Source organism: Micromys minutus (assembly GCF_963924665.1).
Source record: "Micromys minutus genome assembly, chromosome: 31".
Taxonomy (NCBI): Eukaryota; Metazoa; Chordata; class Mammalia; order Rodentia; family Muridae; genus Micromys; species Micromys minutus.
The window spans coordinates 1698805-1723761 of NC_137966.1; the positions used below are offsets into that span (position 1 = coordinate 1698805).

Here is a 24957-nt window from a genome sequence, read left to right on the forward strand (position 1 = left end):
ATATTGCCTTACAGAAGCTCAGGAAACAATCAAAGCATAGACCTTCATCACTTCATCATTAGGATGCTCATACTTTGAGAGCCTGAAAGGGAGTTTCTCACCTACTTCCACATATAAAGCAGGTAGGCTAAGAGTAAATAACCACTTCTTCAAAAAATCCTACGTGTAATTTGGCACACATCTCTCACATACCATCTTTTAGGTCATTTCACCCAGAAGTCATGTCTAAGCCACAGGAACTTCATAAGACAGCTGTGAGATACCACATCCACTGGTACCCTCTACCGATGGCCTCCCGGAGTTACGATGTCAGGTAGATAAACATGTTGGTGCACACTCCCTACCTTTTACAAACCTTCAGTTTTGTTTTTACTAGATCCCTTCCCTGACTCATGCTACCAATGAATTAAATATGCCAACTCAATTAGCCTCGTAAGGAAGCTCCTCTAATGATCTCCCTCTGTAACCTTGTGTCTTAAGGTGCATCTTAGCAACAGATGGGGGCTGTGCATCCTGCTTTATCTTTATTATCTACCTGGTACTTTGGACACAATAATGAAGGAGGAGAGACCTAGTTGAGTATACTGCTGGGTGTTCAGTCTTGACTGTGAAGTTTTTCTTCTCTTCATACCTCACACAATGCTCACACAAGTATAGCAATAGAGTATCCTCCAATGCTAGATGAGGATTAGACATATCTACAGGTACACATGGGAGTAAAATAGTTATAAAAAGGGGAACCTTAAAGATCTGAAGTGTCAAGAAGTCTCATTTTATAAATGAGAAAACTGAAGCCCAGAGGAGAGAGCCTTCTGGGGCCCACGTTCCTAAGAAACACGGAGGCAGTCCTGAACACCAGCTCCTCTGTGTCCTGCCTCAGAGTTCTATACCAGGTCACATCTCGGCTTCAATGTGAATAAACAGAAATTTTTTAAAAATGGAAGAAACAGCTTCAGAATGAGCAACCGAACCTGTCAGGTCTGTGACAATACCCAAATGTGACTGGACAGTGAGAGAAGGTGACACCTAAATCTGGCTTATACTTGGAAGTTTAAGTTAGCAATGATTAAAAAATGAGTGTCCTGGGAGATTGACCCACACTGGATCTGGTTGAGTAGTTGAGTAATCGAGTCAATTTGGATCTAACAGGACGTGAGGTCAGTGGCCTAGCAAGGGAGACATGACTAGTAGAAACAGGATGAATGAATTCAGTAGTGACAAGTGTACACCAGATATGATTTCCCTCATATGTCAGCCCCTTGGAAATCCAGTGTCTATGAAGGAGTCCCCAACCCAGGTACACGGTTCCAATGTCCTTTATAGGACACTTGGGGACACACATCCACCCTGCCACACTGTTTACTTCTTCTCTCTGGGGTCCATCTCTAAATGCAAGTAGCAGCTCTCAAACCAGGGAACATCCCACCACAAAGCCTTGTTGTAAGTTTAACAAGTCTGTTCTATCTTCTTTCAGACAGTAAAATATTTGGAAGCACACTCGAATTTAGCTTGTTCATGATAATGTTTTTTAAAAAAGGAAAAATGAAGAAGATACATAGAAATATAATCACACCTGTTAAGATTAAGTCACTGGTCAAAAACTACCAGAACGGTGGATGGAGGTAGGCGGGAAGATACAGTTCTTGACCACAGTTTAATCCCATCTCTGAAGCAGGATGTGAACCTGAGTCTCCTAAGTCAAGCTTTTCTGCCAGCCTCATGGGTTCATCATTCATGGACTAAAATGGCCACCTTTTTCCTTCCTCTGAAAGGTGACACCCCATCTCCAGGTTGTAAGCCCATTGCCCTTAGAGTTTGAAATCATCTTCCTGATTAAATGGTTAAAATTTAGGATTAAAATGATACCAAGGGTTAGAAATTTCTCCCTGCATCTTCCCCATGACTTCTGTCCCTCTCTTGGTCACTCAAAAGTGTGACGAGCTGTGGTCTTAAACAAAGTCATATACCAAAATGGTTTTAAGTATGTGCAACTAGAGTGCCCCATTCCTTTCTTTTCTGGAAGATTTTTTTTTTTTTTTTTTTTTTGTAGAACTATATTCTGCAACAATACCTCATTTCCTTTAGTGTTATTTTTGGAAAGGACCATTTATTAAGTTCATTTAGGCTTAACTATAAGGTAATTTTTAAACTGAGGAATATATTCTGAAAATTGCCAAGTTCAATATTTATATAAGTCAGTACCTTCCAGAAAAAGATAGCAGCCAGAGACAACTGCTGATGGGGAGATGTCTGAAATTGAAAGGCTCTTTATAAAATTCCTACTGGGAAATGACCACTGTTGGAGTAGCTCTAAGAAAAGAAACAAAAATGCCATTTTCTTTTCCACAGTGTTTATGACATGGAACGGACAGCATACTTTCAGTCATGTGAGGTGCATAAGCTTTTAAAGGGTCGAGACAATTTTAGGATGGGACACTGTAGAGGTTCCTCCTCCCAGTGACTGTCATAACTCCTTACAAACAACTTCACTAGTGTATAATGCCTTGTTAGAGACATGGAACTCAGAGATTTCCTTGGACCCAGACCCAGAAAATGTTAGTCGTACCCTTCCCTGGGGCTGACTTCACAGAAGGCAAACCAGACAACCCAGAGAATAGCCGAAAAGTCGTTGAAGACTGAGCAAGGGACTCAGCTTATGGTCGTGGTTATGGGGCTACTTACGGCTTTAGGCAATGCTGCTGTGGTCCTCACAATAATGTTATGGAAAGACCTCAGCTTTTCCATCTTTAAAACGCAGGGACTAGACCAACATCTCTGAGAGTGAGTCTGAATGGAAACCTGGTTTCATCCTCTTTTGTTTGAAAAGCATCTTAGACTTGTCTGCCCTAAATATACATTCTTCATCCAAATTACAGGCACACAAAACAGCAAGAACAACAACAACAACAACAACAATGATGTTGTAGAAACTAAAGTGATATAGCTTAGGGATCGCTGCCCATTTAAACAAATAAAATAAAAGGGTGAGTCTCTCAATGAAGCTTCCAGCCAGAGACTCTAGAAGTTTCTCTTTACCACAATGACAGTGATGCATGAGGCCATCCCCAGGAGGACTTTATAACCAAGGAAAAGGAAACAGCCTCTTCATAGTCTACTTTCCTGAGAAAGATCTTTCTAGAAGCCTACTGCAGTGGCACCCTTGGAAAGCCCGGAGGATATGAAAAACAGTCCAGACCAAACCAGCCCAAGTAGAGAAAGGGGTCACACAGACCTTGGGCTGGTTTCTTAGTAATATTTGGCTGTGGCTAGAATTCTCCTCGTGGGTGATTTCCACACTAGACCTTGATTCATGCCCCATTCAACGCTCCTCACCCTGGGGAGGATTCAGGGAATACGGACATGCTTGTACGGAGCACCCTCCCAACAGGGAACAGAATAGGGGGAGCCTTTCCCAGTGTGAGAGTCTCCACACCTAGTGTATGAGAGCCAGACCCCTGACAGACATTCTGGGAATTGTGGCTCCCCCCCCCCATCAAGGTCATAGTGAGCCCCCTTCAGACAATACATTCCTAGTTTCCATAATTTCCAAGTGGTAACTATAGACCAGGGGTGCCCATAAAGACATTTATATCAGAGAGCTAGCTAAACCCCTTCTGAGAAGCTGACAGATTCCCAAGCAGCAGACAGGAATGAGGATTTAAGATGAGAGAGAAGTCTGTAATGGAACAGAGAAATTCATTAGCCTGAGCTTCCAAAATAGTTCAAGGAATAGGACCTAATTTTGTCCTTGTTGTTTGGTGGGGGGGGGGGGTGTCATTACTAATGTTGCAGAGACACTTTGAGCCACCATCTATCAGAAGTCTGATGAAAGAAAAAAAAAAAAAAAAAAAAAAAGCTAACATTTCACAATTAATGTTGGGAGTGCAGCAATTTGAAAGGCCCTGCCCTTCGTAAACTAAACAGCATTCACAGAAAGAAGATTACCGCTTCTAAGGGACGCAGTTCTGAGAATTATCCAGAATTCCACAATGCTAACCCCGCAGCCTATAAGAAATTATTCAAGTGTCCATTTAAGTAATTCTGTATTTTAATTTAACCCTTTGAAACATTAATCAAACCATGGCTAATTATAGAAATTAAGGAATTAGACGATGGAATCTCCTAAAAGATATTATTTAAAAGGCAGTTTATACAATTACTTGTATAGATGTTTGCTTTAAAGAGGAAAAACAGTTCTACTGTAATGAAAAGGGTCTTAGAAAATTAAATTAACAAGGGGGGACCAGGCTGATATGAAACTAAATTAGCATCAAATGCAAATTACAGGGTACTTAATGGTAGAAACAGGTGCAGAGAAGAACCCTAAATGAGATAAATGAATAAAACATCCTTCTCCACAAATGTGGAAGCTGACACAAAGTCAATGGCATGAATAATTCAGCAGCCTGCACACTGCTGCTGGGGTCAGCCTGCCTTGACCTTTGAAACAGGAAGTAAAATTCAGTTCAAATTTGACTGACTGGAAATATAACAGTTACTTGGTCTTTTTAAATATATTTTTAAAAAACCCAGATAATTTTTTCAAAAGAGAGACACGGGAAATATATAGTAGAATTATAATTTGATTTAACATCATCGGTTAAACAAACAAACAAACAAAAACCCTCACTAGATAAGATTTTACCCAAATCATGTTTCAATATGGAAATCCTAAGAATAAAAATAATTAAAAATTCAGAGACCAGATCCTCAGTGTATTGATCAAACTCCCCATGGGAATACATTTCTAGGTCTTGTCCCCTTTCTTCATATTATTTTGTTGTGTTGATATCAGTATTTTTTTTTAATGCATGGCACGATTTTTTTAAGGTGCATATCTTTCATTAGTAATGAAAAGTGATCTCTTACATTTGTGAGATTAAAATTTAGCTGAGCTGAATTTGAACTGTGTGAATAAGCTTCGCTTAAAAATCCTCATTCTAACGCCACAGATAATGCAAGCCCTCCCCCAAACTCATTTATCTCATAAAACTGCAAACTGAGTTCTCAAATTATTTTCATAACCGAGTGGCTCCTGTGGTCCTATATGATAGGTGTGCTCCTCCCTCCTCCCCACACTTCAGAAGTAGTTGGTAAACTGTGAGAGTACTTCCCTTATCTCAGATCAAATCTAGGATGTTAGAGATGGGCAGCGTATGGCCACAAAGCATCTTCCACGAACTAGAAAGACAGGGATATATGTGGTCTATCAGCTCCGTCTGTATTCCACAGGCTGGCAGAAGAGATGCTAAGCAAGATCAGTTATCACTGCCCTCCAATATGGTCCCTTAATGGGACCAACAATGTGGCTGTCTGCCTTTCATCTGCCGGCTCTGCTTGTCAGGAAAAAAAAAAAGATTATACTGAGAGATGTGCTTCATTTGGCTTTTTGCTTTTTTTTTTTTTTTTTTTTTTAGATTTAGAGAGGGTTAAAACTACACACGCACACACAAACACACCTTAGCTACTCACCAAAACACACTAGAAAACTGGGTTTATAATATAGGAAGAAGTAACAATGATGTCCTTTTTGAAACCTATGTGCTTAGTAGAGAGAATTAAATACGTTGGATGTTGTTGTTGTTTATTACTATTATTATTATCATCATCATCATCATCATTATTATTATTATTATTATTATTTGCTTCCCACTGGACAGTCACTAAAGAGTGATAAACCAAACACTGTTACTTTGGGGTTCGCCCGTAACTGTTGACCTTAGCGAAGGCTTTGTATACAGAATGGCTCCCCGCTAAATGAGGGCTCTGCAGGGCCAGCTGGTTCTCATTTGGAAACAACCGGCTTCTCTATCCCCAAGTGCTAAAGAAAATAATCCCAGCGATCTATGGCTACACACTTGCACAGAGGCAGCAATGAGAATTTGATTGTGAAGATAATTAAAGTCATTCCTGGAACTTCCAACAAAAAAGAAAAGAAAAGAAAAAAAAGAAAAGAAAAAGTGAAGGACTGGAAGGAGGTGGAGGTGCGGAATAGTTGAAGATAGTCTTTAAAACTAAGCTAGGACTGGCCCTTGTGAGAGGAGAGAGGGGACATCTACCCCAAAATGAGCTCCCTGAAGCAACTCATTTCTCTCTCTGTCACTTCCCGGGGAGGCCCAGGAAACCATCAATACAGCCCTCAGCCTCCAGTGTCCACTTCAGATGCCAAAGGAGTTAAAGATGCTCCGTCTAAGTGGGGAACTGATGACACACCGCAGTCAGCCATTGTCTGGGGTGTTTAAGTTTCAATCTTAAATAAAATACCCATGGAGGCTCCTGAATGGGCCCCGCCCCCATCAGTCTTCCTCAGTTCACCTCAAATGAGGAGACTGAACGTTAACAAACGAAAGTGCTATCGGAAACGAAAGTGCTATCGGAGACTTGACGGGACTTGATCTCTTGATCCCTCGATCTTCAAAGGGGGTTGCTATTCCTTTAAGGTTCTGCTGTCCCCACAAGAAGAATCCCTATTCCCAGAGCTCGGACAGCATTCTGCCTGCCTACAGATCTTAGGAGCCATAGGGAGAGCGGGGCTCCTTGTAAGCCTGTGTCTGTGCTCTCTGCCTTTAACAGGAAGGGGGGATAGGCTCGATGAGGATTCCGGGCCTCTCAATTAACCTGATTAGTTCAGCACATTGCTCTCATGAGTGACAACTTATCATGGAAATAAGGAAGAACTTCCTGCAGTGGGCGTCTCCTACAGCCGCAGAGATGCATCCTATTAGATGTGACAGATCTCTGTCTCCTTCCTCACCAGCTCACAGGGCACAGAAGCTGAGCACTGGACCTGGTGCCTAACCGGGTTTTGAGTCCTGAGGACAGAAGGCAAGCTTCCATCTGCCCAGGGGACCTCGGGGGAGGCTGAGAAAAGGGATACCCCGTGGGCAACTTCAAGCCCTTTTTTCAGCGTCAACCAGGCACATGATAGGATTGGAATGGAGGACGGATGGAAGGATCTTGTGGGTGGGGGTAGAGAAGAGAACAAGGAAGAATTTATTAACCCTTCCGTCACAACAGTCCCATGTTAGGATGCTTCAACACAGGCAACTGTAATACTAATTTCACATTTGATAGTGCTGAGACATAGGTAACTTGCCCTTATAAGAACCCCCTCCTCAAAAAAATCTCTGAAGCTCACATGTATTATTTCCCTCCATTCAAGTTAGTGTGTACAATAGACAAACTGCTTGATAGAGTATATTCCTTAAAATGTGCCCCAAGTGAGCACCAGCAGCAGGAGTTCCCACTTATTTGCCTGCTCTGTGATTTACTTGATCAATTAAACAGTTAGGCAACAAGGAGATTTGCATGGTAATAGTTTGAAGATTAACATTTTTTAACAGAAACCAATTTAATATTTTATCCTGCATTTCCTGCTTCTTGTCATCCTTTAATGGCAGGGCCACCCCGCTCCGCTCCCGTATGTGGCTGCAACAGGCCTGTTCTTAGGCAGAGCTGAGATCCCGTCACATTCAACAACGATGATTCTCACCCCCTTTCATTTCACAAAATCATGCCCTAAGCTTCGACTGCACATGAGCAAGGGATTGTGCTGAGTGCTGGGGAAAGGCAGCAGCCAGCAGCTGCGTCAACTACCCCTTCAGCATGCTGTCCTCGTTAACAGGGCTGAGGTCCGTCTACCCTTCCTTGTGTTCTGCTCCACCACTAAACACTGGGGTTCGACTTCCACAGTAGAGTCATAGCAGCCTCTTCCTTCCAGCCTGTATCTGCAACATTCTGGGTGCTGTGCGCCAAGGACTGTGCTGACACACCTTGAAATATAGGGCTTAGGGTGGTTGAACTGCCCAGTGTCCCATGTTGCTGGGTGAGCTGGGGTTCAGTCTGACTCTACTACCTTTTTCGTCTTAACCAACTGTGGACTCTGTCAGAGGAGTATAAGAAAACCATATGGTTTGCCCAAGTTCAGGACCACTGGGAATGACTTGACTTCAGCCTGAAGGGATCTTTCTTGTGCAGATTAATTCTAGTCTGATATTGTGATCTTCTATTTAAAAAAAAAAAATCAATATAGTTGGATGCAACAGCATGTGCCTGTAATCCCAACACTCAGGAGAAACACTGAAGAATCACAAGTTCGAGGCCAGCCTAGGATATAAGAGACATTGTCTCACAGGACAAAGGGAAACCAATACTATTTACTCACTATCTCAACAAAGCACCCCTCGAAACTCTGAGGTGCTGAAAAGGAGCCGGGATTCCAGGAGCCTTGTTGGATTAAGAGGAATTTACTTTGAGTCTGTGTCTCTCTTTGAGTTTTTCCGGACAGCCCTGAACACAGTATGAGGCAGACAGTAGAAGCCCAATGAATAATTGTGGAAGGAAAAAGCAATAACTGAGTTCTTGTCTAAGAAGGCACAGACGCCATGATTGGCTTAGCAAGGTAGCTCATCTTGTTATTAAAAGAAAAAAAAAAGCCATGGTGCTTCTTACATTATGGATAAGTGACCCACATAAAATACATTAGGCTGTTTTCAAAACCTGATTTTAAAACTTTGGGAAGTCCCAACCCCAGTGTTTGTTATGTTTCATAAGCCTTGTTACATTTTCATAACAAAAACATGATCGTATCTACATATGTGGATATGTGCATACACATGCATGTGTGTGTATACATGTACATATGTGTATGTGTGTGTGATATTGAGAACTTAATTCAGAGCATTTGCAGATGTCAGACACATACTCTGTATCCACTGCACAATACCAGGGAAGTAGTAAGACTTCCAGCTGTAACCCACAATGAAGATGAATGTTCCCATTTTGAAGATTGGAGCACTGAGGTGCTGGAGGCAAAGATACTAAGTAGCCATGAAGAATTTGACCTGTCTGTAAGGTGGCTTCAAAGTCTTTGTCTTTGCCATTACACTGCACTTCATTAGATTCCTCTCTGGATTATTACTTTCATTTCCAACCCCACAAGCTAGTGTGACGGTAACTAAGAAACTGACTAGGTGACTGTGTTTAGAGAAACGCATAAGGGAATGAAATGTGGCTACCAAGAAAATTGAAATAAAAGTACCTCACAATGTGAGGTACCGGAAACAGCCTCACTGGGTAATGAAGGAGGGTGAGGCCAAAAATCAAGCTGAGAGCTGGTGGTGTGGAGTTTGTGATCGCTTGCTCAGGGGCTAGTCCCTTCGGCTGCATGCCCCATCTGATAGAGTCTACTGACGAAAGGAAGCCTCCGAAACAGCACACCTTACAGTGTTCAAATCTGTGAGCATTCTGCTATATCTATGCGCATGCGATAAATAAATTCACAGTGACCAGGGGTTTCGTCTACCTTGTCTTATTATGCTCATAGGTTGGACTTTAAGAGGGCATACAGAAGTCTCAGAGTAACCCTTGCCTGGACCCACAAGAAGAAGCTATGGCTGAAGCCACCCTGTGATGTGTAACATGCAGCGAAGATTAGCCTCTAGCTTTAAGAAAATAGCAAAAGATCATCGAGTGAATAATTTACCAACTTCCTTTTCAAAAAAAAAAAACTTTCTGATAGTTAAACAGGATGCTCACTTTTTCTTGTCTTTTTTTTTTTTTTTTTTTTTTTTTGGTCTTGGTCTGTGTGTGTGTGCGTGCGCGCGCGTGCACATGCGTGTGTACCTGTGTGGCTATGTCTCTGTGCATATAGGCCTGTGCATGAGTATCATCAGACCTAATTGCAATCCCAGAGTTCTTCAAAATAACTGTCACTTTGGGGAAAAGGACATTAGTTAAGAACGCACTCAAAACAATTTTTTAATTATGGTGAGACACTGCCAACAGACCAGAAGATTGATAAATGGGAAAGAAAGTCCTCAATACTTAAGTATCGAACAGTAATAAGTTGGCAACAAAGTGGTTGTCGAATCCACAAACGGATTAGAAGAGAGCTTTGGTTAATCGTGACTGATCAGAAAAAGCAGAGAAAAAGTATGTGTCCACAGACAGAACTCACTCCTCTTCCGTGAGTCTCCGGTGTCTAAGCCAGTGTGGGCCCTCTGTCCCAAGTAAGTATTCACAGCCCCAGCAGGAGCAATATCCTATGAAGTCACAAAAACGGATGCCCTAGGACAACCCATGTCAGCATTCTATCTTACCTTCAACTCATGGACTACAAGAAAGACGTCCACCCTGACCACATAGCACCATGGCATCGGTCCCTCATGTCTGTTCCCTACAGGGCAAGGCTTCTCACTCACACAATACCCATGCCTGCACATAGCATCCATGTTTGGTCATCTGGACAGAGAACAGCTTTTAAACACAAAATCTTGATATTGATTACAAGGCCTCTTCTTTCCAAAACCACCGTCATCACGTCCGAATGAAAAGCTAACAATCTTTACCCATGTCCTGTACGAAAGATACAGTGACCGTGTGCAGATTAAAAAGCCAGCTGGTACACACTTCATTTAACTCTCTTGTCTCTTCCCCTTGCCCTGGCACTTGAAGTGTTAAAGAAAACAAGGAGAGAAGGCTGGCGTGTGTAGAGGAAGGTTTACGGGCACTCACTTTTAATCTATAGCCCTTCACGCTGTAGCTTATCCAGCCTCTGTCAGTCTTTTTCCTGCTTTATATTTCATGAGGAGCCCCCCAGGCTGCTCCTGAGAGACAGAGCCCAAGTGTCCATAAGCTTTTAGTCAGGTAAAAAGGAAAGAAAAGGGATGGGAACAAGAGCCAACGCAAAGCTAAGAGGCATCTATTAGATGTCACTATGCTTTTGTATTCATGTCAGTGATTCCGGATTAGAGTATTTGAAATAATCTCATTGAGATGAATCAAAAGCCCACCGAGTGAGAGGCAGCTCCTGCAGCACGCTGCAAAAGCACAGACAATATCTTATTAATGTGTTGCCTAACACCATTACGGTGTTGTGTTTTTTTTTTTTTTTTTTTTTTTTTTTCTGTTAAATTATGAAACTATTGTGCTTCGAACGGTTAGTGGGAAGCCGTGGTTATCGAGGGCCATTTTGGGGGTGATTGTGTGGGACCCAGCTAGCTAATTTTCCAGCCTGTCTGGTGAAGTTGTTACAAGTAGATTTGAAAGGAGAACAGGCTAGCAAATGGAACAAGCATTTTACCCTTAAAAATAACAGCTATCGAAATAGTAAATATCCACTGTGTCCCTCGGAATATTGGGGCCAGCTGAAAAAAAATGGAATGAAAACGGCTTGTTTATGCCTAATCAATTGCATAAACTACATCCTTTTGCACAAGTGACCCCCTCAAATGAAAATGCAATAGGGTTTTCTGTTGTTTAAAGAGTTTTCTTTCCATGAAAAATGTCCTTTCTCTCTCTCTCTCTCTCTCTCTGTGTGTGTGTGTGTGTGTGTGTGTGTGTCTCCCTTTATACTTTACCAGGATTAAGGCAATTAAAATTCTATTATAACAAGTACTGTAACATTAAAACCCTCATTTGCTTCTGGACAAAAGCTTGTAACTAGAGAAACAGTTTGCAAGGGAGATTTATCTTCATCTACCCACACTGGTAAAGCGCGCAACCAAAGACAAACCTGCACTGTTCACCATATTTTGTTGGTTGCAACAGGAGTCACTTTTATACTGTCTTGAGCAGTGTATGGTTACATGGCTTATAAAGAGATGGATAGAGGAGGCGGGAAAGGGAAGGGGAAGAAAGAACTGGCCGTCTCTTTTAGATAACATCTCATGCAAATTAAAATGGTCAAAATACCGTCTCTTTAGTCTGGAACATCTAAGTGGGTTTTTTGTTTTTTTGTTTTTATATCTAGCCAGAATTTTTTTTTAAATTAGAGCATTTGGCCAGGAGCTGGTAGGGGCATGGAGTGAGGATTTCTATCAATGGAGTGCCACCCTTGCAGAGGGTTTGCTTTGCTTGTTCTCAACTCTAAGCAACTCATTCGAAAGTAAGATGATGCTTACTATACTGGTGCGTTACCATTGCCAACTGACCGAGACACCGCGACACTGCTGGCCGACGTGAGATTTCAGTGCTTTCCTGCATTTTCCCAAACCATTACAGAAACAAACGTGTGATAACATGAAGGGCAAAGGCACACCATGTGTGTCACACACACACACACACACACACACACACACACATACACACACACACACACACACACACACACACACACACATACACACGTGGATGCCCTGAAGCTCTGCTGAACACATTTCTTGGAAGTTGTGCCATAATTTCCTTTCCAGGAAAACCGCTGTTGGTTATTACACAGTGCCTGCTACAGTGTAACAACCTGTAAAAGTACTTTGCATTATGATCCACTGTCAGCATATTTGAAATGCATTTTAATGTATCCTGGTTGTGTATTTGAGAATAGCTGATAGTAAATGGAATCTAGGCTGCTGTGATCTTATTGTATTAGTAATTTTTTTTTTATCACAGTAGCAAACCATGCCCAAGTGTTCAGGGCTCAGCTCATCCTCAGAAAGCTACTATCTGATAAGTGTAAAATGGAGACTCGTGTTTGCTCACAGAAGTCTCATTGCTAATAATCACATGTGAATTCTCACTGAGAAAAACAAATGTTTAAATGCACCAGGGCTGGAAAACAACTGTAAATTCATGCTCTGTGTCGAAGCTGACTTTCCACTGTTGACGAGGTAGAAGCCTCTTCAGAACAGCCAGAAGGACAGCAATTATCCTGCCTGGGACAGCTTTGGAGAGTAGATTCCTCTTCCTTCGGTTTTAACTGAACAGTCAGAGTTAGGGAATTAGGTGGTGTGCAAGGTTTCTCAGAGTTCTGAGAAATGCATTTGCACCTCTGGTTCTTGGTGACCCACACATCAGCTTGCATGCTGTGATTAACAGTTCTCTGCTCACTCGTTGGCCCTTCGGAATGACGGGATGAAGAGGAAGATAAGGCTCAGAACAGCAATAAACTGAAGTCGTGAACCTGGCTAAGCGTCTCATTTGGAAGCATATCTTCGTGTTCATCTAAGGCAGGGGTTCCCAACCTTCCCAGTGCTGTGACCCTTTAGTATGTTATCTCATGTTGTGGAGACCCCCCCACCATAAAATTATTTCATTGCTACTTCAATGAAATGACTACTGTAATTTTGCTATTGTTGTGAAGCATACTGTAAATATCTGTGTTTTCTGATGATCTTAGGTGACCCCTGTGAAAGGCGCTGGACCCCCTCCCATGGTGTTGCAGCCCACCAGTTAAATGATCTAATTGAAGGACTTCATTGTTTAGAGACAGAGAAACATTTTGCATGGATCTGGGGATTTACTATCCATCATAAGACAGAAGGAGATATTTGTTGGAAGACCCTTATGCCTTCAGAAACTCAAGGGAATAAATTCTCTCACACATGTCCAATGGTAAACACAGCTGTGAGTATCCTGAGTAGACATGTTACTGTCACTTCCAAGTCATGCTGATGGTCACATGGTCATGTCAAAATGTGGGCATCACCTTAGTCAAGAAGCTAACATGGTGGTGATATAACACTGCTTCCCTACAAGTCTGACCTCTGCACCCTAACCTCTTAGATTAAAACATTAGACCTTCAACAAAAATTTCTATCTGAATAGAACATTTCTATTCAAGGGACCTATGGTGGGTAAAATGAGCATCTACTTATTTCCTGGCTGACAATTCCATTTTGTATTATAATCATTTGCAAAGCCAGTTGGTGACCTAAACCACCTAGGTGTAGCAGAGCTCTACATCTACAAACCGTGGCTCTTTTTCACTTTTCTTCTTTTGAGGAGAGCTTTGGATAAGTGTGGCATGAACAATTCCAAACAAGCTAGGGTTCCTAAGATCATATATTCTCTTAATGTCGCTGTGGTCTGACTCTCTTAACTCTAAACATAGATGCAGAGATTCTTACAAATGGAAGACAAGGTAATCAGCAAACCCAAATCATTTAGAATAGTGTGGGTTGATGGGCTTTTAAAAAAAAAAAAAAATCTCAGTTCTAAACACTAGATCTGGGGGACCCAAGATTTGCAGGTTATTTAAACCACATTATCCATATTCCCGAAAGGATCAGGTTTTTAACTGGCACACTTTATTACCTTATCTTGTCTAAAGACTCCATCCTTGTCACTGATGGCAAACCCAAGGACAATACAGAACTGTCCCTGCCCCGTGTCTGCCCAGAAGTCTCAGCACTCCCGGTGAAAGGAAGTCTATGGTGAAATTTGGAGAAAGAGAGGGTTTTGTAAGGTCATCTGTGTTCATCCCTCTCGCCTCTCCAGGACAGTCTAGGAAAGTCAGACTTTACTTTTTCTTAACTAAGCAAGGATCCTAATTCAAACTAACTACAGAATGAAAGTCTCTGCTTTTAATCGGTACAGTCAAAGGGCGCATAATGAAGTTTTCTTCAGAGAAACAGAAGTCGCTGTGCGCACTTTGAGAAAGTGGGTTCCCCGGTTCAGAGTACCCTGTGTGACTTTTGTCATTATCCTCGTTTCTGATTCCTACAAAGTAAACCTAATTAAGAACCTCCCTCATTAGTCTTCCAGAAAAAATTAGCACAGCTTATGCTAATTACTCCTGCAAAATTTAATAAACTCGTTGAAATGGGAATAGTCTAATGAGGTTTTATTTATTGAACTAAGATAACTCCAAGGGAGAAGGTTAGGACACAGGGATATCCACTGTAGTAATAAAACTACAATGTATTCAATTTCCAAACGGGGATTTTATTGCAAACCTTTTAAATTCAAATCTGAGTTCATTTGTGAATGTTAAATCAATCCTCACCTTAATTCAATAACTGGAAGTCATTTTTTGCTTTTTACTTTAACAATAATTACCACACATAGCCTTTATCTCAAAGATAATGAAATTTGCTCTTGTTAGTTCCTGTTCATCAGCTATTGAACATAACACATCTGACTTTTCCCATGTCTGCACAGCCCAAATATCTGGATCATTGGGCACAGGCTGGGGTTTTATGATTCTTAATCGAGCTATTTGGCATTGAGCAGAAACGTAACCAAGCAGTTGCCTCCAGATGCCCTCTTTTCTACACCACACAGCAATTTTCCAATAAACATTTTGACAAATTGTCATGACTGAAAAAAAGTAATTTGGGTCATATTTTCTTACTTTGTTGCATGTCACTGGAAGGAAATAGAAACTTGTCTGTACAACTGTTGTTTTGTCAATTTCATTACACACACACACACACACATACACACACACACACACACACACACACACACACACACACACACACACATTTGCCAAACGGAGGTCTCGAAATCACTGGCAACAAATAACTAACGTAGCCAAGTTTTAACACAGAAATGCCTGGCCCTGCACCACTTCTGTGTGACCAGAAAGCCTCCTCCCTCTATACTATAAATAGTTTTCCTGAATGATCACTGCTAAAAAGTCTTTTGACTGATAAAAATAGCAGGATTCTTCCAGATTCTGAAGGTCAAGCAAAGGGAACTCAAAATTATTAGCTTTCAAAATGAGGTGACTTCTCGCCACAGCCCATACCCTCAGCCTTTGGTGGCACACAGTATGTATAGCGGCGGGGGCGGGGGGGGGGGAACCTGATGGTTGCTACTGAGTACCTTAGGCTCAGACACTTGTATCCATAAATCCAAAAGCAAATCAACCCCCTAAACACGATATTATACGATCAGCAACACAGAATGAACTGGAAACTGAAATCCAAACACTGCTACCATCATATTCCCCCGCACCACCCCCCAGACTTTTTTGCAGCAATTTTCGGAGTTTTCTGCATTTCCTTGTTCGCATTCCCAAGAGTCTCCCTCGATTTCAGAAGGGGACGCTTCACATATCGGTAGGGACCAGAGTAAACACTTTGGGTTTTTTTCTGTTGTTGTTTTAGTTTTGGTTTTGTTTTGTTTTGTTTTTTGTTTTGTTTTGTTTTGTTTTAATCTTTGGCAAAATGAAGAGGCAAACAATTCTGAGAGAACTCACATGCAAATAAAAATGGCCCACTGGGAGCTCTGTCTACAACTGGTCTCATTGCCAGACAATGGCAAACACCAGCAAATCAATGGACATTAGGACTTGAACACATCCAGGATGTCTCAGTCATTTTTAAAGTGTCCCTTCCTTAAAGAAATAAAATTGGCTGTACGGGGCTTTTACTTTGTCTCACCAAAACAGGTGTGGGGCTGGGGGAGGGAGGGGCGATGGAAATATAGCTGTCATATAAATGTCAAGAATAATATTCCAAAGCCACCAACAGCATAAAGCGCAGACTTATTTTTGCCTAAATTGTTTGAACTCCCCCAGCCAAGAAAACGGTTTTAAGTACCCTACTGGGACAGATGTAAGGCGGGCGACAATAGAAGCCACACTAATGCAATCCAGGTAACACAATCCTGTTTCAAAAACACGGGGCGGGCTAATTACAGCGCTGCTGAGTCAAGTTTCTCCTGCCATCGAAACCCACAGGAACAGGTCAAAATCAGATGTTATTCAAACCACAGTCCTATCGGCCTTCTGCATCAGAGCCGTGGCTTAAAACCAAATGAAGAACTTTCAAGTTTAACCCATTCACAAGCAAAAAGTTTGTCATGGCAGGTGGCACAGTAGGCCCTTGCCGTCACATACATCGAAAAAGACGATGAGACACCACAGACTACTAATGAGTTTGAAGTTTGGGAAGTGTTCAGGCTGGGTATTTGATGAGATGTTTTCTTTTTTTTAATGCAAGAGTAAGAAATGCTGGCTTCAGGCTCACAGCCAACCGTTGATCTGAGAACAGGATCCCCAATGGAGGAGTTAGAGAAAGGACTGAAGGAGCTGAAGGGGTTTGCAACCCCATAAGAACAACAATATCAACCAACTAGAGTTCCCAGGGACCAAACCACTATCCAAAGGGTACACATGGATGGACCCATGGCTCCAGCTGCATGTGTAGCAGAGGGTGGCCTTGTTGGGCATCAGTGGAAGGAGAAGCCCTTGCTCCTGCCAATGCTCGATGCCCCAGTGTAGGGGAATTTCAGAGCAGGGAGGCAGGAGGGGGTAGGTGAGCACCCTCATAGAAGCAGGGGGAGAAGGGATAGGATAGGGGCTTTATGGAGGAGAAACCGGGAAAGGAGATAATATTTGAAATATAAATAAAATATATCCAATTAAACAAAAGAGATACTGGCTTTAGAAAGGAAGCTGTGATCTGAAAAGTATACAAAACTGACAGCAACATAGCAAAAAATACAATGTATGAATGGCATATCTGCTCTCACAGATGAACATGGCATCCTCACTCAGTGGACACCAAACATCACTGTAAGCCAACCTTTCGCCTGTTTTAACTTGGAACCAAGATGTCACCACACATATCAAATATATATATATATATATACATGACTTCTGTATATATATATATATATACATGAATATATATATATATATATTCATGACTTCTTTCATGAATATTCTGACCGGAATATTCAGCTGAAGTCACACTTTGGCAAAGCTACTTGGAGATCAATATTGAGCTAAGAACCCAAAAACTTGCAGAAGGCATAACCAACAATATTTCAATAGAAACTAAGATGAACAAACTAGAAGCCTTGGTTTCTTTCATCTGAAAAACGATAAATCAAAATTTAAGAACATGAAGAACTTGACAAATTGTTCCTGCTGCATATTTGTCTTGCTGCTGCCTGAGACAACATTGCCAAAGCTCAGAAAGGGAATGCTCCTTTGGTTGCTGACTTCCTCAATAAGGGAATCTGCCTTATCTGAATGAAGACTCTTTACCCCAGTGAATACGAGACGCTAGCTCTTTTCCTAGCTGACAATTGACAGTCTCTATAAAGCTTCCAGGCCATTTAACTCCCAGTGAGTAATGCTCTGTAGCGAGTGGTTTATCATACATGTTTCCATACAATGAATTTCAATAATTAAAATGTAAAATGAATATTTGGGATGTCACTCTGCATAATGTGTGCACACTGACTCAAAGCTGCGCTGGCAGACTAAAACAGATGTATGCTACAGTGATTTACTCGGTCATGTAAAATTAGTAATATGGATCTGTTTAAAAACACAATAATTAAGACAAGCAGGATAAATTAATCAACTTACTATACTGTGTGAGCTGCAATCAAGCCCTGGAAATAACAGTGGGAAAATCGTGGTTCACAGATCTCCTTAAACTGCTTTTATGCATAAATAAAACCTTAAAATGTAGATGGATTACATCCAACAGAACTACTGTAGCTAAAAGTGATAATGATTCAAACATTTTTCAAATAAAAGTTAAATATTTATAAGCACCCAACCGCATTTCATAAATCACCAACTATTATTATTTTATTTCTGAAGCTTTCTGGTACAGCATGCAGACTGAGCCACAGAAAGTAAGGAAGGGACGCACGCATATATATATATATACATATATATATTACTTCGCGAGCATTCTTCAGACATGAAACCAGAGCAATCCGAGAAAAAGGCCTCCAAAGAGCATTCCATATGGCGTTCCCAAAAATCACAATCGCTCGGCACAGTGTAAGTCAGGACCGACAGGAAAACTCAGCCACATGCATCCCTAACCCTCGCCTGTGAGCGACGCAAAGCAGGTGTTTCCTTATAATGAGGAATAAGACTCCCGATAAAGAGTGGACTCTACCTGTCAATTATCACTGGATCTGAGGGAGTCTCATTTCGGTTGCCACAGCTTTTCTTGTCACAACAGCGGCTATGGAGGAAAAAAGCAAAAGGATTTAGTACCAACCATTACAATGTAAAATCATCACTGAAGCAGACAGAAGGTTCAGATTGCTAGGCTGCAAATGCTAGAATTACCACAAAGCCATACCTGGCAATCAACGGATCCTAGGGACAGAAAATTCTATTTGGGTCACTTAGGGGTTAATGGCCAGGCTTAACCTCTCTCTGCTCAGAGGACAAGAGAGGCAGAGGGGGCCCTCCCAGAACCAGGCATACAATCTAAGATGGGGTCTCTCCTTCACTACATGTATTGGCAGAGTTCAATGTGAAATACTGTATTCTTAAATCTACCCAATGAGAATATTCAGGGTCGTGGGTGGATCAAACATTCTTCCCTCAAGAACACATTAATCGTGTGGAAGGCGTCAATGATACTGATGAGTGATTTCTACCCCTCCCCCAGTCATTCTGTATTAAACGGATTCCTTTTTTTTTTTCTTCTCCTTTTGATGGGTGGCACTTCCTTCCACCAAACCTTCCCAGCATAGTGACTGTTTTGTTTGCCTTTGAACATCGTCTTGAGATTAAAGATAATGACCCATAATGATGCAAAGAAGGAGAAGGTGGACAGAAAAAGTCAAGAGTCCGTTCCCAGTCCTCTGGCTTTGGTGGCCAGCACTGGTTAGAACTGGAGACAATGGATCCACTGGCCAGCACAACCCTGATTGTAAACGTCAAGACACAGTCGTGAGTGAAGGAAGCCCCCGCTACCCACATCCTATTTTGTTATGACCCCAAGACTGCCAGGTTTAAAAAAGAATCCCAAGGTGTTTCAAAGGGGTGAATTAAAAAGTCATATACTTCTTTTCTCTTTCAAGACAGAATCTAATGTATCCAAGACTGACCTTGAGCTTTCTACATAGGTAAGGATGACCTTGAACTTCTGATCCTCCTCCATCCACCTCCTCAGTGCTGGTTATGATTATAGGTATTGTGCCCACTTTATGCTATAGTATTAGGGGTTGAACTTAGGGATTCCTGAGATATGTCATGTTTGGAAAAAATACCCACCCTCACCTGAAAACTGTGCATCCAAAATACAACTGTAAATAACAATTTGCCCCATGGCTGGTCTCTCCCAAAGACTACACTGTGCAAAAATATGCTTGATCAATGAAAAATGTTCCCAGGAGCTGGGCTCTACTCCATAAGTAAAATATGTACTTTTCACCATCTCTTACATACATTCTAATGTATGCAAATACAGAGAGAGACAGAGATACAGGGGGGAGAGGAAGGGAGGTAGGGGGTGTGAGGGAGGGAGGGAGGGGGTGAGGGAAGGAGGGAGGAAGGGTGAGGGAAGGAGGAAGGAGGTGAGGGAGGGAGGGAGGGGTGTGAGAGAGGGAGAGGGATGAGGGAAGGAGGGAGGGAGGGTGAGGGAAGGAGGAATGGGGTGAGGGAGGGAGGGAGGGGTGTGAGGGAGGGGTGTGAGGGAGAAAGGGAGGGAGGGGTGAGGGAAGGAGGGAGGGAGGGTGAGAGAAGGAGGGAGGGAGGGTGAGGGAAGGAGTGAAGGGGGTGAGGGAGGGAGGGAGGGGGGAGAGAAAGGGAGGGAGGGGAGGGAGGGAGGGAGGGAGGGAAGGGGAAGACTAAATTTAGATGTCTGCTAGAGACTACCAAACACTGGACTTTATTTTTCAGGACCTGGAAAATTTTCCCTACATAGGAAGTTTTTCACCAAAATTGAGGCATCTTCCTCTCTTTGACTGTGTCCCTGAGAGATGGATCAGCTTGGTGCTAGATCTATGTCTTTATCTTCAGAAGACAATGGGAAAAAAATTGTATCTCTGTTCTCAACGCCTTTGCTGAGAAACATTGTCTTCTCTGTAACCTAATCACTTTTTGATTTGGCCTAAGTTCTAGTCTACCAATATGTCACACTATGCGGTGGTAGGCATTGATCTAAAAGACCAATAAAGAAACAGAGGCAAAGGATTGTGCAAAATAAATAGCTTAAAACTCAATTCCTGGGCCCAGCAAGAGAGCTCAGCAAGTTAAGGTGCTTGCCACCAATACAGAAGACCTGAGCTCATTCAGGACCCATGAGGTAGAAGTAGAAACCCGACCTCCTCAAATCATCCTCTGACACCCATCATGATATGTGCACATACAAATGCACACAAAAGAATATACAAGACAGTATTTGAAAACCCAGTTTAATCATCCCTGAGAACTGATCTCCTTCACCCACATCCCCTCAGCTTGTTGGGTTAGCATCGTGACTAAGAATGGCTGGTTCCATTAAGAACCCACAGTGAGGCAGTATGGAGGTCACCCTGTGTCTATACCCTGACCTCAGACTCCAAGTCTGAGAAGCCTGAGCTTTGGAAAGGGGGTTATGCCCAAAAGTATCCCACTCATACAACACCCCATTACTCAGGGAGAAAAGCAGATAGATGAGAAATCCTAGATGCTAACTATGGGTCATGGCCCATCCCTTGAGTCTATGGCTTCTCTCCCTACCAATCATCACTATCTCCAGCAACGTCACTTTTATTTATTTCTGGAAGTACCGCAAAGCCTCCCCCTTGATCTTGCTGTCCCCACTGTGACTCCATCTAACAGATCTGTCCCATCTCGCTGATCTTTCTGCAATGTCCAGGGGACTGTGCCATTTCATTGCCCAAGACCTTTGAACAGCTTCCCACTGCACTTTGAATAAATCCATGGTATGACATCAGGCCAGGACACCGGCCTGCCACCCTTTTTTGCCAGCTTGCTGACCTCCACCCTCATGGGCCTGTTGTGATCCCTACATGTCTTTTGCTCCATCAGATCTCAGGTCCAGAGAAGCCTCTGATAGGCAGCTCTTCCTGTCCTTCCCTCTTTGGCCATGTTCCCTTGCCTCTTAGAAGTCAGTGTCATTGCCCTGGCTTACCTGACACTTCACCCTTTATCTAAATTGGGATGTTTTTCTCTTGGACAGTTTCTACAATGCAGTTCAACCTGTTACTTATGTTTTGAGGCATCTTGGTTGGGGGTTTTCCCCATTCCATGTTCCCCTTCCGCTAATCCATGTGTGTCGTGAATGTAGAAACTGTCCCTGTCATTTACCTAATACATAAAACTTGAGCTAGACTCTCAGAGCTCAGCAATAGATGATTCAGTGAATAAATGATTGATTGAATGAATGGATGGATGGAAGTTAGTGGACAACTTTATGAATAAGTATGCTGTACTGGGGAGACACGGCAGATGAAGAAAATAATAAAGCCGACTCCCTGAACAGGCGTCTCTCTCCCACCACCCACACAAAAGCACCTCATCTCCACAACCCAGATGCCCTGCAGACAGTAAGAGGAATGAAACCAGATCTATATGCCTAACTCCAAGGCGCTCAGAAACAGGCAAATAAAAAGAACAGACTGGAAATTCAACAGGAAGAGTCAAGAAGACAGAAAAGGGAGACAATGGTAAGTCACTACACATGTAGAAAGGGAAAGTGTATACAAAATATTAAAACTGGCTTCAACAGGTTTCTGTGTGTTGGGTCACATGGCCACTCAGTATAGTCAGATTCCCTGAAACACACCAATATCTACAATATCTCACACTAAGATACATAGACAGTTAAGATGCGGGTCATGCAATGTCCCTCACAGGCTCCTAGGAAGTCTAAGTCTCTAGCTGGATCACTATTTTTAGGGTTTCTAGAGGTTTTTCAAGGGGCTAACTGGAGGAAGTATGTCTCTGAGGGCATGTGCTTAGGGGTGACATGTTGCTCCAGCCATTCTTATATCCCCATTTCTGCTTCCGGGCCTTCAGGACATGATCAGCTTTTCTCCACAAAGCCCTTCTGCTGTGATGTTCCACCTCATCATAGGCCCAGAAGCAGAAGATGTTCCACCTCATCATAGGCCCAGAAGCAGAAAGTGGCCATCTAATGAACACTTAGAAAAATGAGCCATAGAAAATCCTTTCACCCTTAGTTTTCAACCAGTATTTTACCATATCAGTGAAAACTGACAAAGATGTACAGAGGCACGTGTGCACATACATCTATATTTGTAGACTTCTGTGCACTACAAAGAAGGAAGGTACGATTGACATAGTTCTGTGGAAGAAGTCTACATTATATTATGAGTTAAGAAGTCAAGTTTCAAAGTAGTATGGACACTAATAATCCACTTCTGGATGAGTTAAGGAGAAGGAAGAGAAGAAAGAAATGTTTACATGTCTGGTATAAATCCACAATTCATTTAAATCTCCACTGCGTAACCAAGTTCTTCAGTGCTTGGCCACCCCAAAGTGTGGTCGCTTCTGCCTGGTCTCTTCAAAGCTTCCACATTCAACTACACTTCATTCATTGTCTAATTTTATCATCTGTCATTCATGCTTGACTTTCACAAAGACAGATACATAAACTATTAGGCTCCCCCTCTACAACCAAAGGCAACCAAAAAAAGTTGGATTTCAAAAGTTGACTTGTGAATAAATTCCTGGGAACACTAAAGATTGATCTAGAAAGGCCTAGAAGAGACAGTGGGTGGAGAGAGGGACACCCTTCATTTTCATTCTGGTGATCTGTTTTGTGTTGCAAGGGCACTTCCCAATAACAGAAATAAAAGTCAATCTCAAGCAGAAAGAAGCTTTATCACTTTCTTATGCTCGTATTTACTTCTTTGCTTATTTATTGACCTCCACGTATAGGTACACACACGTCTTCTACGTACATGTGGAGATCAGAGGACAACTTGCAAGAGTTGAGTCTTCCTTTCTACCACATGGGTGTCTGGGAATCAAACTCCGGTCACAAGGCTGAAAAGATATCCACTAACCAGTAGCTTCTCAGAGCCAAGCAGAGCAAAGGACTACCCTTCAGGCAGGGGATAGAAACTCCACAGGAAGAACAACAGAGTCAACTAGCCTGGACCCTTAGGAGCTCTCAGAGACTGAAGCACCAGCAAAAGAGCACACATGGGCTGGACCTGGGCCCTCTGCACATATGTAGCAGATGTGCAGCTCGGTCTTCATGTTGTTCCCCAAACAACTGGAGTCGGGGCTATCCCTAAAGCTGCTGCCTGTCTGCGGAATATGTTCCCCTAAATAGGCTACCTTGTCTGGCCTCAGTGGGAGAGGATGCCACTAGCTAGCCCTGCAGAGACTTGCTGTTCCAGAGTGGGGGAGTGGGGAGGAGGGCCTCCACCCTCTCAGAGGAAAGGGGGGAGGGATTGCTAAGGGAGAACTGGGAGGGGGGATCATCTGGATGTAAAGTGAATTAAAAATAAAAGGACTAAAAATAAACAAATAAATAAACAGAGCTGCCCTTCAATCCTCTGGCTATCTATTGTTAGAATTCTTCCACCTCGGTCTGACCTGACTCACTTCTGTCCAGTAAAGTCCAAACAAGGAGAGATGGGTATAACACTGACCTCTGCTATACCCAAGACAGGAGGCATTAACTGGGAGGGACAAGCCGAAAGAACAAAATCACGAATGCCTAGGCAGAGGAGAGCTTATGCTAAAGCAACCCCATAAATGACACCGTTGAAGGCATGAAAATAAACCATGTTGGTCGGAGCAGACAGAGTGAACATACCTGAAGCCTGAAGACTCCGTCCACTCACAGGGCATGTCCCAGATTCCTGTCACCTGTACCTGCATGGGCTCAGCTCATGCTCCCAAAAGCATGCATCTACTGAGGGGACTTAAATTTTCCTAGTGTCATTTGCCCAAGATTAAGATCCAAAAAAAAAAAAAAAAAAAAAGCAGGCAGGTGCCTGCTTTGCATCCCTTTTGAATCTACAACCCAAAGGACAAGACAGCCATGTGGCCAGTCACAGCAGTAAGTCCCTCCACACACACCCAGTGTGGACTATGTGTGCTGGAGACTCTAAACAGCAACCTTTTCACCAGCAGCACCATGTATCTCCCACTGAACACTTGGGGGAAAGGCAGATTTAGGAGTTCCCCCCCCCAGCAGTCTGACACAGGTGGCAGATTTCTACTGAGCTGACTCACAGGTTCATAAATCAGGGCAGCAAACATCTGAATGCTCCCTAGCCTTGCAGTCTGCAGACCCTCAGCTCAAACCCTGTAAGTAGAGCCTCTTGCCACGGAAGACATGGGCCATTTGGGTAGTGGGGTAGGGACCATTAAGAACTGAGGAGAAGGAGGGTGGATAATGGGGGGGTGTGAGGGTGGGACTTTGATCTTGATATAAAGTGGGTAAATAAATAAAATATAGGAAAAGGGAGTATTGTGTAGCTCTGATGGGGGCAGAAATCACTATCTAACACAGGCTAGCCTCCGACTTACAGAGATCC

The 24957-nt window shown here is 42.6% G+C and overlaps 1 protein-coding gene across 4 annotated transcripts in view; it reads right to left on the reverse strand.

The window, feature by feature from the left end:
- Positions 1-24957, reverse strand: part of EBF1 (EBF transcription factor 1) — a 375979-nt gene that overhangs the window by 330224 nt on the left and 20798 nt on the right. For all 4 annotated transcript variants that reach the window (XM_080942375.1, XM_080942374.1, XM_080942376.1 and 1 more), the window contains one exon: positions 18594-18662. In XM_080942375.1, coding sequence (XP_080798501.1) covers positions 18594-18662 — 69 coding nt within the window. The remainder of the gene's footprint in view (positions 1-18593; positions 18663-24957) is intronic.